General features: G+C 40.0%; 1 protein-coding gene across 11 annotated transcripts in view; it reads right to left on the reverse strand.

The window, feature by feature from the left end:
- LOC121285811 (SRSF protein kinase 2-like) overlaps positions 1 to 20,185 on the reverse strand; it is a 246,803-nt gene that overhangs the window by 94,165 nt on the left and 132,453 nt on the right. For 10 of the 11 annotated variants that reach the window (XM_041202657.1, XM_041202654.1, XM_041202656.1 and 7 more), the window contains 2 exons: positions 17,373 to 17,512; positions 1,854 to 1,962 (listed from right to left, as the gene is read on the reverse strand). In XM_041202657.1, the coding sequence (XP_041058591.1) occupies positions 1,854 to 1,962; positions 17,373 to 17,512 (249 nt within the window). The remainder of the gene's footprint in view (positions 1 to 1,853; positions 1,963 to 17,372; positions 17,513 to 20,185) is intronic. The other variant, XM_041202664.1, reaches the window with a different exon arrangement.

The raw sequence follows: 20,185 nt of genomic DNA on the forward strand, positions 1-20,185 counted from the left end.
TATTAATTTACACAAGTTAAATATATACACATGGCTACAAATTACTGCTACCATAACTTTTAACAAATTCCCAAACTTATCTCCAGTAAGGCAACAACAACCTATAGACTTTAAGCTTTAGACTTTAGGCAAAGCATTTTCACCTTACAAATTCAAAATGAGATTCTTTTCACTTTGGCTCCTTTGCAGACACAATGGTAGGCTTACAGGCTTTGATGTTACAGTGCCTCTGCCCTGCACACACAAAATGGTTATCTGTTATACCTAGCGCATCTCACTGAATGTAAATTCTCATCGTATCACAAGCCCCTGCATGAAAATCAAAGAGCTCCAACTAAAATTAAGGCCAAATATGCATTTAGAGTGGTATTTGAAGTTAGGCAGATAAGTATCAAGGCAAATAAAAGTAGAAAGTGCTGAGAATACTCAGCAGGTGTGGCAACAGCTGCGAAGAGAGAAAAAGAGTTAACTTTTTGAGTCCAATATGCCTCTTTTGTCAAACCTGTTGAGTATTTCCAGCACTTTTTGATTTTATTTCAGAATTCCAGCATCCACAGTATTCTCCACTTATTTACGTTTCAAGGCAGATTGCTTTTGGATGAGAATTACAGAGGGAAGGAACATAACAGATGATTGATCAGAAGAAGTAGTGGAACTATTATCCAGAGTCAGTTGGATGCACAGCTGCAGATTTCCCAAACAGTGAAGATGCCATGGAAGAATTTGAAAACAAAGGCATGGATCTTGAAGTTGATGTCCTGGGACTAATAAAACCAGTGAAACTACACCAAGAATGGATTTCTTAAATTGCTCATAGCAAATGATGTACTTTTGAATTGTAGAACAAGGTCCCACAAACAGCAACAAGATCAATGACCAGATAAAATGTTTTGGTGCTATTAGTTGATGAATAAATGTTAGGTAGGACACATGAGGACACCCTGCTCATCGGCAAAAACAAAGCCCACAGCATTTTTCACTAACCTGTTTTAACAGCTCATCTGAAAAAAGGCACCTCTGAAAGTGCAGCGCACCCTCAGCACTTCACAGAAATGTTAGCCCATATTTTATACTCAAGTCTTTGGAGTGGGGTTTGAACCCGTGTCCTTATGATTTAGGAGGCAATTGTGCGACTACTGATCTAAGGCTGACACCTGGCAGGGTATGCTGAATGGATTTTCTGCAGGAAATGATGCAGCCTGATAATTTGAGATTTGATGTCAATAGGTAACAGCTCTAAAGTTAATGGTGACGGCAGAGGATAGAATTGGGTCTCATTGGCATACACATGGAACTCACTCTGTGCTTGCAGGCAATGTTGGCGTGTATGATAAAAGGGGACTAAGCATGGAATTATGGGCCACACAAGAGGTAAGTATGTGAAGTAAATAAGTTTGAGCAGGCATCAATATATGCTATGACAATTAGGAGTGAAACCATGAAACAGCAGAACAGTGGTGGGCCATGGCAGAGAGAGAGGGCAAATGAAAACATAAGCAATCAGAGTTGAGAGTAGGCATCAAGAAAGATTAGAAGGAATTTTGAGTCATGGCCACCCAAAGGATTGGGTCATTGGTGACTTTAACCAGAGCATCTATTCTTGAGCTTGGTGAAAAACACACATATACAATTTGCTCAATGGCCTTATAGAAAAAGCACTGTTTGGGAGGATAGAGGATATGTGGGAACAGTGAGAAAAGGGAAAAAGAAAGGCTAAGCCAAGGAACTTGGATGATCGAAAAACTACTGTACTATGAAAGCGGATAGAAAGTTCATTTTAACTGCAATTGCCTATTACGAAATCTCTAATGAAATGCATATCAATAACATTATATAAAAAAAGATTCACTTACTGAATGTCCCAGCACAGCCATACTGTAGAAAAATGCCCCCATCCTAGCTTCCTAATTACATGGTATCGCGCATTAAATAGGTCCCCTATTTTCACAGCATGGTAGCCACCTGAAAGACAAGCAAGGGAAAGAATAGCTGTTCAGTAGCAAGGCAATTATTTTTCTTAAAAGATATAGTGAAGGTATGGTGTTGTCCAAAATTCTAACTGCAGCTGTGAACTTGAAAATGCAAAATCTACTGCTGAAACTGGAAGAATATTTTGCCAAAACAAATATCCACAATCCAAAAGTATGGTAGGACTCATGAATAAAACCAAGTTATCTGCCGAATAGATGTCACCCTTATTCTTTGAAGCACATGGTCATATAAATGCAAAGCAATTGGGAAAGTGGAGTTGAGGCAGATCAGCCAAGAACATACCGAATGGCAGTGCTGGCTTGAGTGGTCCTATAATCTACTCCTGCTGTTATTTTTTATGTTCACATATGCCTGGACAGCAGTGGTTTTAAACTAAGTCTCCTAACAAGGTGTTCTACCAGCCTTTAATAATATAAAATGATTTTCAAATACAAGAGTTTACATGAATAGTTGACTCAGCTGACTCCTAGAATGAATATTAGTTTTCTGAGGATAAAAGCACAAAATGGGACTGAATACATTCTTGTTTTTTTTAAGAATTCTTGAAAAATAAATAACTGGTATCTCTTATTTTTCAATGTTCAAATACAAACTCCTTCAAATACCACACAGACAAAGCCCAGGATTAATGCAGGCTAAAGGTCTCTTGTACGTACAGTATTTCTTAACATAAGCATCACAGAAGTGGACGTGCTTCCCCTCTGGACACTGACGCCCGGAACCACACAGGGATGTCACACCCTGGCAAAAGCACTACCGTTTCAGGAGAATGACCGGAGGATAGAAAGGTGAAGCTTTAAGTTTTAATAATTAACTACAACGAACAAATATCAAAATAAAGACAAGGTACACCAACTTCATTTCGCTTGCTATGTTTGCTCCTAGAATACCAAAGAAGCATCCTCAAATATATGACCAAGATAATTTTTTCACAAGTTGATATCTTGAAGTAAATTAATTCTACCAGAAGGCAAGTCTTCCTTAGAAGAAATATATATTCAATCTGTACTATACATCAAATTATCTAAATTTCTCAAGGTGTTATCTTCACATGGATTCAGTAGATTAAGGTAGCCCAAGACAATATGGCAAATTATATTCTCCTGGCAAAAGCCAGCAGTCTAAATTGCATGGTGTTAGGAAATAAGAGATAGTTTAAGTAAGTTATATTGGTATTTGTACCAATAGTAGAGTACAAGAGTAGAGAAACTGGGTTGTTGCCTAGCAACAGGGATCCAAAGAGGCAGGTCCCTCCCACAAACATTCTTGCATCTTATTCAGTCCTCTTTTAAATTATGTTACAGGCTTTGCAGAAATAACCAACAGAATAATAAGCTCATAGTCTTGTCCAGTCTAAACCAAGTTTTTTTTCTCAAGACTAAATGGTAATATAATTATATCTAACTCCTCTACTGCATTTCTAGTGCTTGGCACATTCAAACGGATACATTCATGCTCCTTTGTATTCTTTTCTCTTCCAATTTTTTTCTCAACCTTTCCTTCACTATATTAACTTATCTATTATCTGTCTATATTCACTTTTTAGCTTACTTTTTTAGCCTGCTTTACCGCTGCACAATACTTACTTTTAGTCCCTGCACTGTGGGCTCTTAAGATTTGCCCTTCACTCACATCTATGCTCTCATTGAAGGACTGCTGACCAATGAGTTTAGTTGAACCCAGTTCTGTCAGTAGAGCTTTCTCGTTGCACCAAGACTCATCTTGTTATCTTAGAATTCTGAAATCCTCCTATATATGTTGATGACAACAACAGCTTCAATTTATATAGTTTGTTAAATTCAGTAAAATGCTGCATGGTGGTTTATTACAGCCTTGCTAATGAAACAAACTGAGCCATTTAAGGAGTTTTCAGAACAGATGGCCAAAAACTTGAATAAAGAGGTAGATTTTAAGGAGGCTATTAAAGGAAGAGAGTGAGAGATAGAGAAGTGGAAAAGCTTACGGGCCGAATTCCAGAGTTTAGGACCAAGGCTTCTGAAAGCACAACCACCAAAGATGGAGTAGTTAAAATTGTGAATGCACACGAGGTCAGGAATGGAAGAGAGCAGAGGTCTTGAAAGCTTTTAGGGTTGGAGGAGGCTACAGGGTGAGGTCACAGAGGGATCTGAAAACAAAGATGAGATTTTAAAATTGAGGCATTGTCAGACCTGCAGCCAATGAAGGTCAAGCGCAGGAGATGGATGAATGTGATTTGGAGAGAGTTAGGACATGGAAAGCAGAGTTTTGGATGAACCCAAGTTTATGTAGAGTGGTAGATGAGTGGCCTGCCAGGAATGCATTGGAATGGTGAAATCTGGAGGTAACATATGCATGGAAGAGGGTTTCCACAGCGATGAGCTCATACAGGGACAGGGACAATGTTATGCAGCTGGTGCAAATATGTGGGCGGAAAGTTATCTTGGTGTCAAACATAACACCAAGAATCTAGTCTTACTCAGTTTAGTAGCCCAATCTGTTTCCTCTTTGTATAGTGCATGGCACTGGGAATAATTTGGAGATTAGTATCATAGAGGTCCTACTTTTTAATCTAACATCTAATCACAAACCCTCTACAACAAAACAACACAAAGCAAAATACTGCGAATGCTGGAAATCTGAAATAAAAACAAAAATTGTTGGAAATGCTCAGCAGATCAGGCAGCATCTGTGAAGAGAAGCAGATTTGATGTTTCAGGTCGAGATGACCTTTCATCAGAACAGAATGCAAACCATCTATGCTGTTGAGAACACTGGAAAATACAGAACCGGGGAAATGCAGCAAATCCATTTGACCAGTCCCAAAATTAATATCCCCCAATCACCCACTCCCTCAAATATTTACTCATTTTATCCTTAACTGTCCATGCTGCCCTATTCTTCCTGAAGCTTTATTATAACAGTATCTCGCTGAAGGGCACATGATCTCATTATTCAAATACGTGGAAGGGCATGAAAATAAACTTATAGAAATGTGGAGTTTCATTCCTTCAAATTTTAATTATTGTTGGAGGTTTTAAAAAAAAACATCTTAGCTTTATCTTTCTAGCTCTCTCTTCCTCTGTTAACCCCACCCTTCTTTCCCTCTTTATTTTGTTTTCTGTAAATGATTTAGCAATAAATTAACTATTGTAGCTGACACTTCCTGGTTCAGACTCTGCTTGGCTCTAACAGTTGTGGATCATAAACAACTCCATCCAAATATAAAGTTGAAATAAAGCCCAATAAACCTGCATTCAAAATTCAATACGCTGCTCTGCATACAATTTTCCAGGTTCCCATTTGAAATTTTGTTAGGAGAGAAGTTCGTAGTTTATGAAGGAAAGATAAAATAATCCCAAACTTATTATAAATCCCTTTTTGTCTTAGTGGAATATAAATTTGGTCCTTCTGTTGCCTTGGCTATGGTCATCAGTGTTAATGAACTTTCAATTACAGTGGTTAAGAAAACCCACCTGTGTCTTTTGAGGTCAAGATTATAACATTTATCTGATCTTTCAGAAGTAAAACTGGATGTTTAATGTATTCTACCATAGAACATTGGTGGGACTAACTCAGCTCATAAAACTAAACAGTTGTTGCCATCCTACAAAACAGATGCTTTTGAACCAAACTTTTAAGCAAGAACTTGTTAAATAGATTTTGCCATTGTTATGATCCCCAGCTGAGGTTACCACTAGACAAGCCTGATCCCAGAGTGGAACCCAGCCAGATAAATCCTAATTTTCGTTTTTGTTTGTTTAGATACATGGAGAGGGGCTGCTGAACAGTCATCAGCTGATGAACTTTTAACAAAAAAACATTCAATAAGAAAAGATGAACTATATTACAATATTCCTTCACCCACAACTATACCATTACAGATATTTACAGATTTGTAAGGATAACACAAATTACAAAAGCTATCTTATACTTTAATGTTCACAGTAAGTACACAGTCCATGTGCCAAGAGGCACCCTGTAGTCAGACACACCACACTCTGAAACCAACTGACAGATGCCACCTCAACCAGATCCTATGGATTTCTCAACTCCCTTCAGATGCTTGTCACCTCGTGAGCCAATCAATCTCACTGAACTCCATCTTTCACATGAGGGTGTTCAAACTCCATTCTCCAAGACCACGCCTTGGAATCTTCTCCCAAACTGATGCTCTCTTTCAGGCGCCTGCCGAAAGAGTTCACCTCCAGGTTTCGAACTCTCCTCCTGATGTTCCTCTCCCCTGGATCACCACATGCATTCAAACTTTCTTCCACACACTCTCTCACTGACTCAGCCATCAACAGTACACCACTGCTTCACATGCCCATAGCAGAGTTACAGAGCTTCAATTGTCTCTTTGGACCTCCTGGTCTTTTGCATGCTGTTTTCACCTTAAATCTGCTTTCTGCAGCTTTTTCCTCTTTAAATCTGAAGCTTGGAGCCTTTCACTCTGCCCCTCATTCATTAATAGGACCTTTTCCAGGTTCCTGTCCTTCCTTTGACTAAGGCTGCTTGGGACTTTACCCTGTCCCACTCCCCTAGATTTTGGGGGTCTTTACTTTGAGACTGACTATCTGTCCCCTTTGCTCCAGTCTCTCCTGGCAGCTACCTTCAAAACCAACTGAACTCAAACAGCTTCCAAAATCAAACTGCTGTTTCTCTTGTGTGTGTGTCTGTGGGAGGGACCTGCCTCTCTGGACCCATTGCTAGGCAACAGCGCTATTTTTTTCCACTCTTGTTTGCTGAACTTAGCTTAGTTGTAAAACTCTCATTAGAAATGCATGCACCTTTTAAAGTGAAACTAAAACTCAATTTGACCTATCTTAACACGGATACAGAAATACAAAACAAACTTAAACATTAAAGCTCAAACTCATTCCTAACACCCACAAATACCATTATAACTTAATTAAGCTATCTCTATTTCCTAACAAATTGTTGAACTCAATATTGAATCCAGAAGACTATAACGAGCATAGTCGAAAGTGAAACACTGTGACTCTGTTCAGTAGCTACTCTCCACGTATCTAACCAAGCAAATAAAAGTTAGGATCTATCAAGCTGGGTTCCACCCTGGGATCAGTCTATCCAGGGGTAATCTCAGCTGGGATCATAAATTTCATACCATAATCTCCACTCCTCCATTTTGTTTCCTTTTCCTTGCAATTGTCGGCCTTATTCTTGTTTTTGTGTGATGCATACCTTCACATGCACTACAGCTGTTCAAAATTTTAATTATGTAGACTGGACTTACCTATATAGATACCAATTTCTTTGGGATTTGATTTTTTAAAATTCTGATGACTGTGTAATAAAGCACCTGGGAATGAATCTTTTATGGTGTGTTAGATCAGCTGAAACAGTGCCCAGCTAACATAAAACTGTATTGTTAACTGTAATGTAGAAATTATAACTACAATGCTAATTATAATGTAATGTAGAAATTACTCCACAGAAACATGCCTTTGACCCCAACCAGTCTGTATCTGCATTTACCCTCCACTTAAACACCTTGTTACTTTACCTGTCCATTATAGCTTTGAAAGTTGGCACAGTGACTGCTTCACCTAGTACCCTGGAAGCGAATTCAATAGCCTCCCAACTCTGTGTAAAGAATGGTGTTTCTTCTTACTTGTTCTAAATCCCTAACTATGGCCTGTCATATTAGACTTTCAAAAGTGAAAAACCATTGCAAAGAAGTCTTTTGGACAAGTAATTATTTCCAATTCTTTTCAAGAAACCACAAGTAGAAGATTTTATGTGCCACAACATATTTAGTTATTATTCATTTGGGAGCCAATAACCAATGGCCGAATGGCATACTCATGGTCCTAGGCCCCAACAATGCAGCCGTAGTTTCTATCTGCTGTTTTATCTCTCTGGTATCAAATAACTTAAAATTAATATCAGTTCCTATGTAACAACTGTGTAAATTGGTAGGAATAGAATCATACTTTCAAATAACAATTCTTAATTTAGTGCATTGGGTATTATCTAGAAAATAATGGGTAAGAACATAAGAAATAGCACCGGGGCCGTCAGCCCCTTGAGCCTGCTCTGCCATTCAATAAGATCATGGTTGATCTGATTGTAGCCTTAATTCCACTTTCCTGCCTGCCCCCTATAGTCCTTAACTCCCTTGTCAATCAAAAATCTGTCTAACTCAACCTTGAATATATTCAATGACCCAGCCTTCACTGCTGTCTGTGGAAGAGAATTTCGAACACTCAGAGCCTGAGAAGAAATTTTTCCTCATCTCAGTCTTAATTTGAAATTTTGAAACAGTGCCCCGAGTTCTAGATTCCCCCGTGAGAGGAAACATCCTCTCAGCATCTATCCTGGTCAAGCCCCCCTCAGAATATTATGTTTCAATAAGGCTACTGAGAGTAATTGTAAGTGAGAGTGCCCATTGAGAAGTTCAGATGTCAACAAAACCCTGGGACAAAGATAAATTACAATCTTGAAATTGGTTCCATTTTTACTTGCATGATCCAGGTCATCAGCTGAAACTCTCAATTCGATTACACTTGTAAAATGCATGCATTATTTTTATATTATAATTAGGAAGTTGGAGGAGTCCCCTGTGCCCCTCCACCTCTCCATGATAAATGGCATAGGCAAAAGAACATCAATTATCATTTAAGTTAAATATACATTTTGTGACAGGTTTTGAGGGAAGCTTCACACAATATCAAACCTATAATATATCTGACTTTGAATGTTTGTTATTGACACCTTTTGCCAAAGGCTCCCTAATCCTGCACAACATCCGTAATCAAAAAAACTTCATTTCCTTCCATTGAGAAAGTAGATTGTATACAATGTATAGCATCCTCTTAAACCTACACTGAAAATGTAAAGTTCACTGTTTATTTTTTCCCTGTGGTGTGATGTTTGAAGCCATTGTATGTCATTTGCTTACCAGTTATATTCAGCTTCTTGACATTATTTTAAAACAATTCTACATGTTTTTGTACCAGGTTGAAACATATCTTCCCTGGGAAAAAAATATCCATACCATTCCTAAAGTGGTAGTCTGCATTTGTATGGCTGTGGGCAAATCAGTTTTTGAAAGTTCGAAATAAATTGTGCATCAGAATTGTGATTTGTCCAGGGGTTTGCAATTTACCAAGATACAACTGAGCGTGTTTTTAATTGCATGAGCTAATCTATCAACACACAGAATGTAGAATACACTTTTGGAAATTAACAGTCACTCGAAAATGCTTTTCTAACTCCTAAGGTGTGGTCATTTATACAAAATTTGTACTGAATTTAACATAGGATCATAGAACTTTTAGCAGAAGACCTTCAGTCCGAAGTTAATGTAAGCTTATTCTTGCAAATAAAAACAAAAAATTCTGGAAATGCTCAGCATCTGTGGGGAGAGAAAAAGGGTTAATGTTTCAGGTCCTGACCTTTCATCGGAACTGGGAAAAGTTAGAAATGTAATATTTTAATGAAGGTGAAGCAGGGGAAGATTGAAAAAGAACAAAAGGGAAGATCTGTGATAGGACAGAGATGGAGACAGTAAATTACAGAAGAGTTGATGGGGTAAAGCCAAAGAGACTAGGAATGAAACAAGGAAAGAAACAACAGATGGGTCCAGAAGAGGTGTGAATGGCAGAATAATGAATAGCTGCTATCCAAAGTGGCTGCAAAGATAGTAGATGCATTGGTTGTAATCTTCCACAATCCCCTGCTGGTTCTGGAAAGGTCCCAGCAGATTGGACAGTTGCAAATATAACACCACTATTCAAGAAAGGAAGGAGACAAAAAGCAGGAAGCCATAGGCCAGTTAGTCTAACATCTGTCATTGGAAAAATGTTGAATCCATTATTAAAAAGATGGTTGCAGCATGCTTAAAAAATCATAACATAGTCAGGCAGAGTGAACATTGTTTTGTGAAAGGGAAATCATGTTTGACTAATTTATTAGTGCTCTTTGGGGATCTAACAAGCAGGGTGGATCAAGGGGCACCAGTGGATATAGCATTTGAATTTCCAAGAGGCATTCAATAAAGTGCTCTATGAAAGGTTATTGCATATGATAAGGCCTCTTGAAGTTGGGGAGTGATAGATTAGCATGGATAGAGAATTGGCTAAATAGCAGGAAAGAGAGAGCCTGGATAAATGGGTCATTTTCAGATTGGCAGACTGTAACTAGCGGTATGCCGCAGGGATCAGTGAAGGGGCCCCAACTATTCACAATATATTAATGACTTGAATTAGCGAAAATTGCACCACCAACGCACAGTGACAGCAGTGTACACAATCTACAAGATGCACCTTTCAAATCTGCAACCGCCAAGAAAGACAAGGGCAGCAGATGTATGGGAACACCACTAACTGCAAGTTCAAGTTCCCCTCCAAATCACACATCATTCTGACTTGGAACTATATCGTCATTCCTTCACTTCCACTGGGTCAAAATCCTGGAACTCCCTTTCTAACAGTTCTACGGGAAGGCAGTGGGTGTTGTGGTATTGTAACTTGTAGAGTCATAGAGTTGTACAGCACAGAAAAAGGCCCTGCGGCTCATCGAGTCTGCGCCGGTCAAACAAGTACCTAACTACTCTAATCCCATTTTCCAGCACTAGGCCCATAGCCTTGTATGCCATGGCATCGCAAGTGCACATCCAAATACTTCTTAAATGTTATGAGGGTTTCTGCTTCTACCACCCTTTCAGGCAGTGAGTCCAGATTCCCACCACCCTCTGGGTGAAAAAATTTTTCCTCACACCTCCTCTAAGCCTCATGCCCCTTACCTTAAATCTATGCCCCCTGGTTTTTGGTCCCTCCACCAAGGGAAAAAGTTCCTTCCTGTCTACCCTATCTATGCCCCTCAATTTTATACACCTCATTCATGTCACAGAATCTCACAGTGCAAAAGAGGCCCTTCAGCCCATTGTGTCTGCACCGACATGCGAGAAACATCTGGTCTACCTACCTAATCCCATTTACCAGCACTTGGCCCATAGCCTTGAATGTCATGACGTACCAAGTGCTCATCCAGGTACTTTTTAAAGGATGTGAGGCAACCGGCCTCTACCACCCTCCCAGGCAGTGCATTCCAGACCGTCACCACCCACTGGGTAAAAAAGTTTTCCTCACATCCCTCCTAAATCTCCTGCCCCTCACCTTGAACTTATGTCCCCTTGTGACTGACCCTTCGACTAAGGGAACAGCTGCTCTCTATCCACCCTGTCCATGCCCCTCATAATCTTGTACACCTCGATCAGGTCACCCCTCAGTCTTCTCTGCCACAACGAAAACAACCCAAGTCTATCCAACCTTTCTTCATAACTTAAATGTTTCATTCCAGGCAACATCCTGATGAATCTCCTCTGCACCCCCTCCATTGCAATCACATCCTTCCTATAATGTGGCGACCAGAACTGCACACAGTACTCCAGCTTTGGCCTCACCAAGGTTCTATAAGACTCCAACATGATCTCCCTACTTTTGTAATCTATGCCTTGATTGATAAAGGCAAGTGTCCCATATGCCTTTTTCACCACCCCACTAACATGCCCCTCCATCTTCAGAGATCTATGGACATACACGTCAAGGACACTTTGTTCCTCAGAACTTCCTAGTGTCATGTCATTCATTGAATACTTCCTTGTCAAATTACTCCTTCCAAAGTGTATCACCTCACACTTTTCAGGGTTAAATTCCATCTGCCACTTATCTGCCCATTTGACCATCCTATCTATATCTTCCTGTAGCCCAAGACACTCAACCTTACTTTTAACCACCTGGCCAATCCTTCAGTCATCCGCAAACTTACTAATCCTACCCCTCACATAGTCATCTATGTCATTTATATAAATGACAAATAATAGGGGACCCAGCACAGATCCCTGTGGTACGCCACTGGACACTGGCTTCCAGTCACTGAAGCATCTTTCTGTCATCACCCTCTGTCTCCTACAAGTAAGCCAATTTTGAATTACCCTGTATCCCATGTGCATTTGCCTTCTTTATAAGTCTCCTACGTGGGACCTTGTCAAAGGCTTTGCTGAAATCCATATAAATTACATCAACTACACTATCCTCATCTACACACCTGGTCACCTCCCCAAAAAAATTCAATCAAATTTGTTAGGCATGACCTCCCTCTGACAAAGCCATGCTGATTTTTCCTGATCAAACCTTGCCTCTTCAAGTGGAGATAGATTTTCTCCTTCAGAATTTTCTCCAATAGTTTCCCTACCACTGACGTGAGACTCACTGGCCTGTAGTTCCCTGGCTTATCTCTACAAGCCTTCTTAAATAGTGGAAACACATTAGCTGTTCTCCAGTCCTCTGGCACCTCCCCCATGGCCAGAGAGGAATTAAAAATTTGGGTCAGAGCCCCTGCGATCTCCTCCCTTGCCTCCCTCAGCAGTCTGGGACACAAATCATCTGGGCCTGGAGATTTGTCCACTTTTAAGCCTGCCAACACCTCCAATACCTTGTCACTCCATATATCAATTTGCTTAAGAACCTTGCAGTCTCTCTCCCCGTTTTCCATACCTTCATCCTCATTCTCTTGGGTGAAGACAGATGTGAAGTATTCATTCAACACTCCAGCGATGTCCTCTGGCTCCACCCATAGAATGCCCCCTTGGTCCCTTATGGGCCCTACTCTTTCGCTGATTATCCTCTTCCCATTGATATACTTATAGAATATTTTGGGATTGTCCCTACTTTTACCAGCCAGAGCTTTCTCATATCCCCTCTTTGCTCTCTGAATTGCTTTCTTAAGCTCTACCCTGCACTTTCTGTACTCCACTAATGCCTCCGCTGATTTGCTTCCTTTGTACCTGCTAAAAGCCTCTCTTTTCCTTCTCATTGTACCTAAATACCTCTGATCATCCGTGGTTTTCTAGGCTTATTACTCCTTCCTATCACCCTAGAGGGAACATGTTGAGCCTGTACCCTCCCCATTTCCTTTCGGATCGCCCCCCCTACTGCTCTCTGTAGATTTCCACACAAGTAACTGTTCCCAGTCTACCTTGGCCAGATCCTGCTTCATTTTACTAAAATCCACTCTCCCCCAATCCAAAACATTTTTTTGCAACTTGTCTATTTCTTTGTCCATAAGAAACTTAAACTGTACCATGTTATGGTCACTATCACTAAAATGCTTCCCCACCACCACCTCAGCCACCTGTCTGGCTTCATTCCTCAGAATTAGGTCCAGCACTGCGCTGTCCCTTGTTCCTTTTTTAATACTGAGAGGTTTGCTAGGCCATTTCTCTGGATCTGGAGTCACACATAGGCCAGACCAGGTAAGGATGGCAGATTACCTTCCTTATTAAAGGACAGTGAACCAGATGGGCTTTTACAAAAATCGACATAGTTATTATAGCTGAGACGAGCTTTTATAATTCCAGATTTATTAATTGAATTTAAATTCCATCAGAAGCTGTGGTGGGATTTGAACTCGTGCTGCCAGAGTATTAGCCTGGGCCTCTAGATTACTAGTCCAGTAACATTAACACTAAGCTACTGCTTCCCCGCGGTTTCTTGGGATCTTATTAAACCACCTCACTATCCCACCACCTCAGAAATTTAACCCCCTCATTGAAACCCATACCTCAATAATAAACCACCTCAGCAAGCCCTCAGCACAGCACAAAAAAACTCCCCAAAAGGACCCCACCACAGCACTAACCCTACCCCCCACCAACAGCCCCTCACCATGGGCATTAAACCCCCCACCACAGTATTGGATTCCCAATAAACTTCTCCCACAGCTCTAAATCCCCAAAAAGATCCCCATCACACCATAGCACTAAATACCCCAAATAAACCCCACCATGCACTAAAACCCATCGAATAAACCCCTCACCAAGGTGATCAATCCCACAAAGACAACTCCTCACCAAAGCAAAATCCTCCCAAAATAATGACCTCTTACTATGACACTAGATACCCCAGATAGCTCCTCACTCAGTGCTAAAAGCAAGGCCAGAAAACATGTGGCCTTTGATTAAGCAGTGAGGCCTCCTCCAGGCTCAAGAGGTCTTGGTTTGGTCCCAGATGGATCTGCAGTACCAGGACAACAACTCCCCGGGTTGCTGGAGAAAAGGGCCCCCCTTTCTGTCTCCAAAGAGCAGCTCCCAGGGTCAATGAAATCCTCTCACTCCCCATGCCCTCCAGGCAGCCTCACACTGCACCAAGCCTTGGCTCCCCACCCCGCAAACAAAATAACGCTACTTAAAAACAGGTGCCAGCAACCCCACCTGATTTGATGGCCTGGAGGGATAGAGATACAGCCATCCGGAGTCACCATGGATAATCAGAGCCTGTTCATGCTGAGCATGGCAGCGCATTGCTGGAGCTGGTGGTTATGGCTCTTTAGTCATCTTCCATCTTGGCCTCCTTCTGCCACCACCCCTTTCTTTTTATTTCAAGATCCCAGTATTGTGAAGCTTCAAATCCTTCCTCCCAATGCTCTTTGCCACCCCCAACACTGGAAAGTACCATGGGTGCTCCACTCCCAAGATCTCTCAGTTTTTCGCAGGGGTCCTTGAGTGTCAAGCCCAGGCCAAAAAAAAAGTTGGACATAAATATACAGATGCTATGGTGGGAACAGTGAGAGACAATTATCCAGAGAAAGATGAGAATAAAAAGATTGGAAAATTAACAGCAAGATACTGAGGTATGCAAAAAAAATTACAGTGGGAAGAAGCAGCAAGAATTTTGAGAAAAGTTTTATTTCCCACATCAACTCCATTGTCATTGTATCAATTTATATAATTTTTGAAAGTACAGTCACACTTCAAAGCTTTAGAAGATAGGGCAGTGATTTTATTGCATTTTCTCCTGGCCTGAAGCAGGAAATTTATGAACACCTTTCAATCTGCAAACTTCCCTCACCGTGTAGCAAATACAATTCAGATTTAGTTCAGGCTATATTTACTTCATGCAAATAGATATCGTGACCATAACGTGATAGGCCTGCTTACCCACAGCATCCCCTCAATAGTAAAAATAATATATTGCATGTTAAAAGACTTAGACAATAACACAAGAATTAGGAGTAGGCCATTCAGCTCCTCGAGCCTGCTCTGCCATTTGATAAGATCATGACAGATCTTATCGATCCACTTCACTTTTCTGCCTGCCCCCCATAAGCCTAGGCTCCCTTGTAGATCAAAAATCTAACTCAGCCTTGAACATACTTAATGACACAGCCTCCACTGCTCTCCGGGGCTGAGAATTCCACAGAATAATGGCTCTCAGAGAAAAAAAATCTCAACTCAGTCTTAAATGGAAGACCCCTAATTTTTAAACTGTGTCCTCTTGTTCTAGATTCCCCTACAAGGGAGGGCATCCTCTCAGCATCCACTCTGTCAAGTCCCCTCAGGATCTTATATGTTTCAATAATTTCACTTCTCATTCTATTAAACTCTAATGGGTATAGGCCCAACCTTCTCAATCTTTTCTCATAAGCCAATCCCTTCATCTCAGGAATCAGTTGAGTGCACTCTCTCTGAACAGCTTCTAATGCAATGATATCCTAAATAAGGAGACCAAAACTGTACAGAGTACTCCAGGTGCAGTCTCACTAAGGCTCTGTCCAGCTGTAACAACACTTCTCTACTTTTATACTCGATTCCTCTTGCAATAAATGCCAACATTTCATTTGCCTTCCTAATCACTGGAATGTTGGTGTCATTGAGCAATGAAGAGAAGTTTATCAGAACTGGGAAAGGGGTGGGGTCGTGATGAAATAGAATCTGGTAGCACTGGGATGGTACAGCAAAGTCTCAGGGTTTGAAAGGATTGGCTCCAAAGCTGGGAGTACTGGGGAGATAAAAATGTTCCCCATTTGGGAGGAATCTAAGTATTTTCTGGTGCATAGCTTTGGGAGGCAACAACACGTTCAAGAGCTTAAGAGAAAAGGGAATTTGGAAGTGGAGCATTAACCTGCAAGGACAGTGGGCTCAAGGGTTGGTTTTTTTTTGAAGAGAGGAATGATGACAGAGCTCTAAAGGATAGAGGAACAGTACTTGAAAAGAGGCAACAGTTACTAATATCAGCTAACACAAGGACCAGGAGGGGAAGTTGGGTGGTCAGCAGTTTAGTGGGAATAGGGTTGCGAGAGCAGAAGGTGGACAAGATGAGCCTGGAGGGGGCATAAGGGGTGATAGGAAACAAAGTAGAAAGAGAGAAAATTGGAGAAAGAAAGAGACATTTGAAAGCATATATTATTCATATTTCCCAAACAACTGGATGCATTGTGCCTTGGATGTTAGCCCTATTAACATAAAAACTAGAACTGAAGGAAGAGATTATGCCCAATAGCCAAATGTTTTTAAACAGCAATCAGGGGCTTTAAGTACTTTACCACTGATGCAACAGATAATTTACAAGAATCAACAAAGAAGTCAAGCTGTTTTTAAAATAAAATGCTACACAGAAACCAGTGTTTAGAAATAGATTATGCAATGAAAACAATGTAAAAATAAAAACTCAAATAATTACCAATCTTTATAACCGAAGACGCTGCCAGCTTTTCCTTGAAGGCAATCAAGTGTAAGCTTGATTAAGTCAAGAGCACTCTTGTCTGTCAGGTTGCGAGTTCACATCCCATACAAGTTTGAGCACATCATTTAGGCTGACCTCTGGCAGCAATGAGTTTATACAGCATTTTCATCAGTGCTGTTGCTTGGGTGAGAAGTTAAACCACCGCCCCAAGTACTCAGGTGTATGAAAAAAGAACCTACGGTACTCTACAAATAAGAGGAGGGAGTTCTTCCAGTTTCCTGGGCAATATTTCTCCCTCAATCATTACCACCAAAAACAGATTATCTGCTCATTAATTAATCCTTATTAATCATCTGCTGTTTGTGGGGCCTTGCAACAAGTAAATTGGCTAATGTAATTACCTATTTGATTTATTTACTTAACACTGATTGCATCTTAAAAATAATCCATTGATGTGAAGTCTTTCAAGATATCCTGGGGACAGGTACATTTCTTCTTAATCTTCAAAATTACACAATTCTACTTGCTCTAGCTGTGATACCTAATCAAGTTAAGGTGGAAAAGGCATTCCACAAACCATGTCTGTGGAATCCTTGTAGTTAACCTGAAACAGGTGTTTTGTATTACAAGAATATTTACAATGCTTTAATCTGAAAGGAAATGTTTAAACTTCTGTTCCTCTTCTCTCTTGAAATAGTACCAAGGTGATCTTGAAACTTTTAAGAGTGTATATTTTATATTACTCACTAAATGTTCCAAATTCAACAGCACATGGACATATTCTCCAGCACACCAGTAAAAACTCAAAGTAGACACAAAAACAAAATAAATCTCAGCCAGAAAGCTTTGCAGTATATCAACTTCACCCATAAAGATTAGATTTACCTGATTATAGTTCAGTAGACTGGGGCTTACCTTTACAATAGTCAGCAGGGTCTTCTTGCTCTTCATCATCAGATCCAAGGATTTCCTCCTCAGGTTCTGGAGGAACAGGCTCCGGTAGAGGCGGTGGAGGAGGAGGGGGAGCTGCAGGAGCTTTTTGTTGAGCCTCTGGCCTTGAGGGAAAAGAACAGAAAAATGAGGAAGGACTCTTTAAAATGTTATGCATGAAAAGTTACAATGCTTTTTTAATCTGAGATTTATAAAGAAATGAACCTCAACAGGATACAATTCATTTCACTTTCAATATTAGATTAAAACCTGTCAATTCTAAAATCCTTTACACATGATTTATCATATAAAGCTTATATAGTTTTAGATCCTATACTGGGTCAGTGCTAAGTTCATCACCTTGTGTGATACTGAGACATACAAACCAAGAGAGTCCTAGATAAAATCCCTGGTCTATGCTGTTTAACCTGATAGTGTGTCTCTCTGCCAATGGTGCCAAACAGACTTCAGCAATCCCAAGCTAGGAAAAAGAAAGGCATCCATGGTTACTTCCCTGACTCAGGGACCACTTTTGAGGAATCCACCGATATATGGATTTTGAAATGGATTGGATCAGGTTCAGTTGTGATGGCACAAGAGCTGAAGAGTTCAGCAACATGATTGTCTGCGTTCACACCTAAGGACGGCACTTGAACAAGGAGGATGGCCACCTTGAGCCCATACTCCAACATGAGTTTACTGCCATCAAGAGTGGAGTGTATGGGAATAATTAATTTTGATAAAAACGTCAGACCCATAAGCTAGCAAAATTCTCTTGTGAAGTCATCTGTATAGAAAAAGAGCACAGAACAAAGGTGGATACTTGACAGCAAGAGATGACCACATGTTTGTCCATATGGCAAGAATCAATACTGGAGACTCAAACTTCAAGCGGTCAATTATGTAATGGCATTCAATGTTATCATAAATGGTAAATGTGTGAAACTTTCATACACTCGCCTTTTAGGCATTTTTTTCCCTCCTTTGAAAACGGAGCTGAGAAATTTGAGAAGGTGTTTAAGAAAGTACATTTACAATGCAAATAAGTGAGTAGAAATTTGTTTTCTGAGTAAATAAACATCGTTTGCTATTTGGCAAAATTCACTGTTTGGCTATAAGTCCTGCCACACCTCCATCTCATTGGTTAACATGATGGTGGCACTCCAAACAACTAAAGGCAATATTGATGATGAGATTTGGGATCAAGTCATTAGCGGTGTCACAGAAGTGTATTGACACAGCATTCAAAGCATACTTGTTTAAGTGCTTTTTTTCTAAAGCATGCAGGACACTAATATATTAGAAATCATGCTTCAACAATTCTGTCATTGATAGAGGTCTAAAAATATGTTGAGAGATGTTTAGCTGAGTCCCTTCTCAATTGGTAAACAGTAATTGTGTTAAGAGGATTTCAAAATAATCAAAGTTTTTGGAGGAGACAGAAGGGAAAAGGAGGAAATATAATATTGGCATTACAGTACATTGCTTTAAGATTCATACGTCTGTGGTCTGAAATGTCAAATATTTCAATCTTTGACTCTATGAGAAAATGTGACAGATTTTTCCAGCTGACATGGGTGTGCTGCATGCAGGAAGGCCACTGGGATCCCAAATTTAAATTAATAAAAACTGACTTCAAGGGAGATTCACCACAGGTCTGATTGAAAAAAAACCAGCTGCATCCTAAATTGCTCTCCGTAAGATCTTTTAAATCAGAGCAAGCTATTTAAAAAAGTTTGCCAGCCTCTTCAATCCCATCATTTGTAAGCGTTATATGAAGGCGAGATCAATGATGTACACTTGATTTCCTGATTCCTATAGCCATTTTTACAAAAAAAAAGTGCATAAGTATAACAAGCTTTAAGCCAAAACATCAACCTCCATACAATCAGGCATTGTGCTCTGCATCTCTGTGCTTCAATGATTGAATTTTGATGCTCCATCATTATATAACATCACTAAGCATAAAGGAAGATGAACCTTTCATGCTATAATAAAAACAAAGGATAAAATGTCCACTTTTGGTACCTGCTAGCATTAAATATCCTGATGTGTAATAGCACAGCAAATGGTTCCCATAGAAACTGATTTTGCATTTACGAACAACTGCTCAGGGAACGATCACCAATATGGTTATCACTGCCAGTGCAACAGTACAACAAAATACTGTAAAACCAAGAATTTTATGATATGGCTACACACACCATTTTAACTCTTTTCAAAAGTTAAATTCAATTTATAATATTCTTCTCTTTTCCACTTAGGGTGGAATGCTACAATAAACACCATTATTTTTGCAAGCGTATCCATCTATACACACCATTTTCCAGGAGCTATTTCGAAAGACGAGCATACCACTACAGTATATCAATTCTACGTAAATATTCATTTCATTAAAATATTCCCAGTGAGCTTCTGGCTGCAATACGGTTTGCAATAAAGTAATTTGAAAATTTTGCGTTTGTGAAAAGGTTCCATACAATTAATCTTTTTGCCACCGATTGGTGAAAGGACAGAGGACTAAACTTCACTAAAATTGCATTTTAACATTATTGACTGTATTTTAACAAAGCCCCAAGGTGCTTCTAATTAAATTTTAATATTCACATTATAAACTCATCTGTATCCATATTTTACAAAATCCTGACCTCAGATTCCACCAAGTGTGCTATCAATTGAACCACAGCTGCGATTATTTATAAACTTAGCTTCCAATTTCCACCCATCTCTCACCTTCACAGCATGGTCCATCTTCGACACTTCCCTTCCCTTCCTTGACTTCTCTGTTTCCAATTCTG

Source organism: Carcharodon carcharias, chromosome 13, assembly GCF_017639515.1.
Source record: "Carcharodon carcharias isolate sCarCar2 chromosome 13, sCarCar2.pri, whole genome shotgun sequence".
Taxonomy (NCBI): domain Eukaryota; kingdom Metazoa; phylum Chordata; class Chondrichthyes; order Lamniformes; family Lamnidae; genus Carcharodon; species Carcharodon carcharias.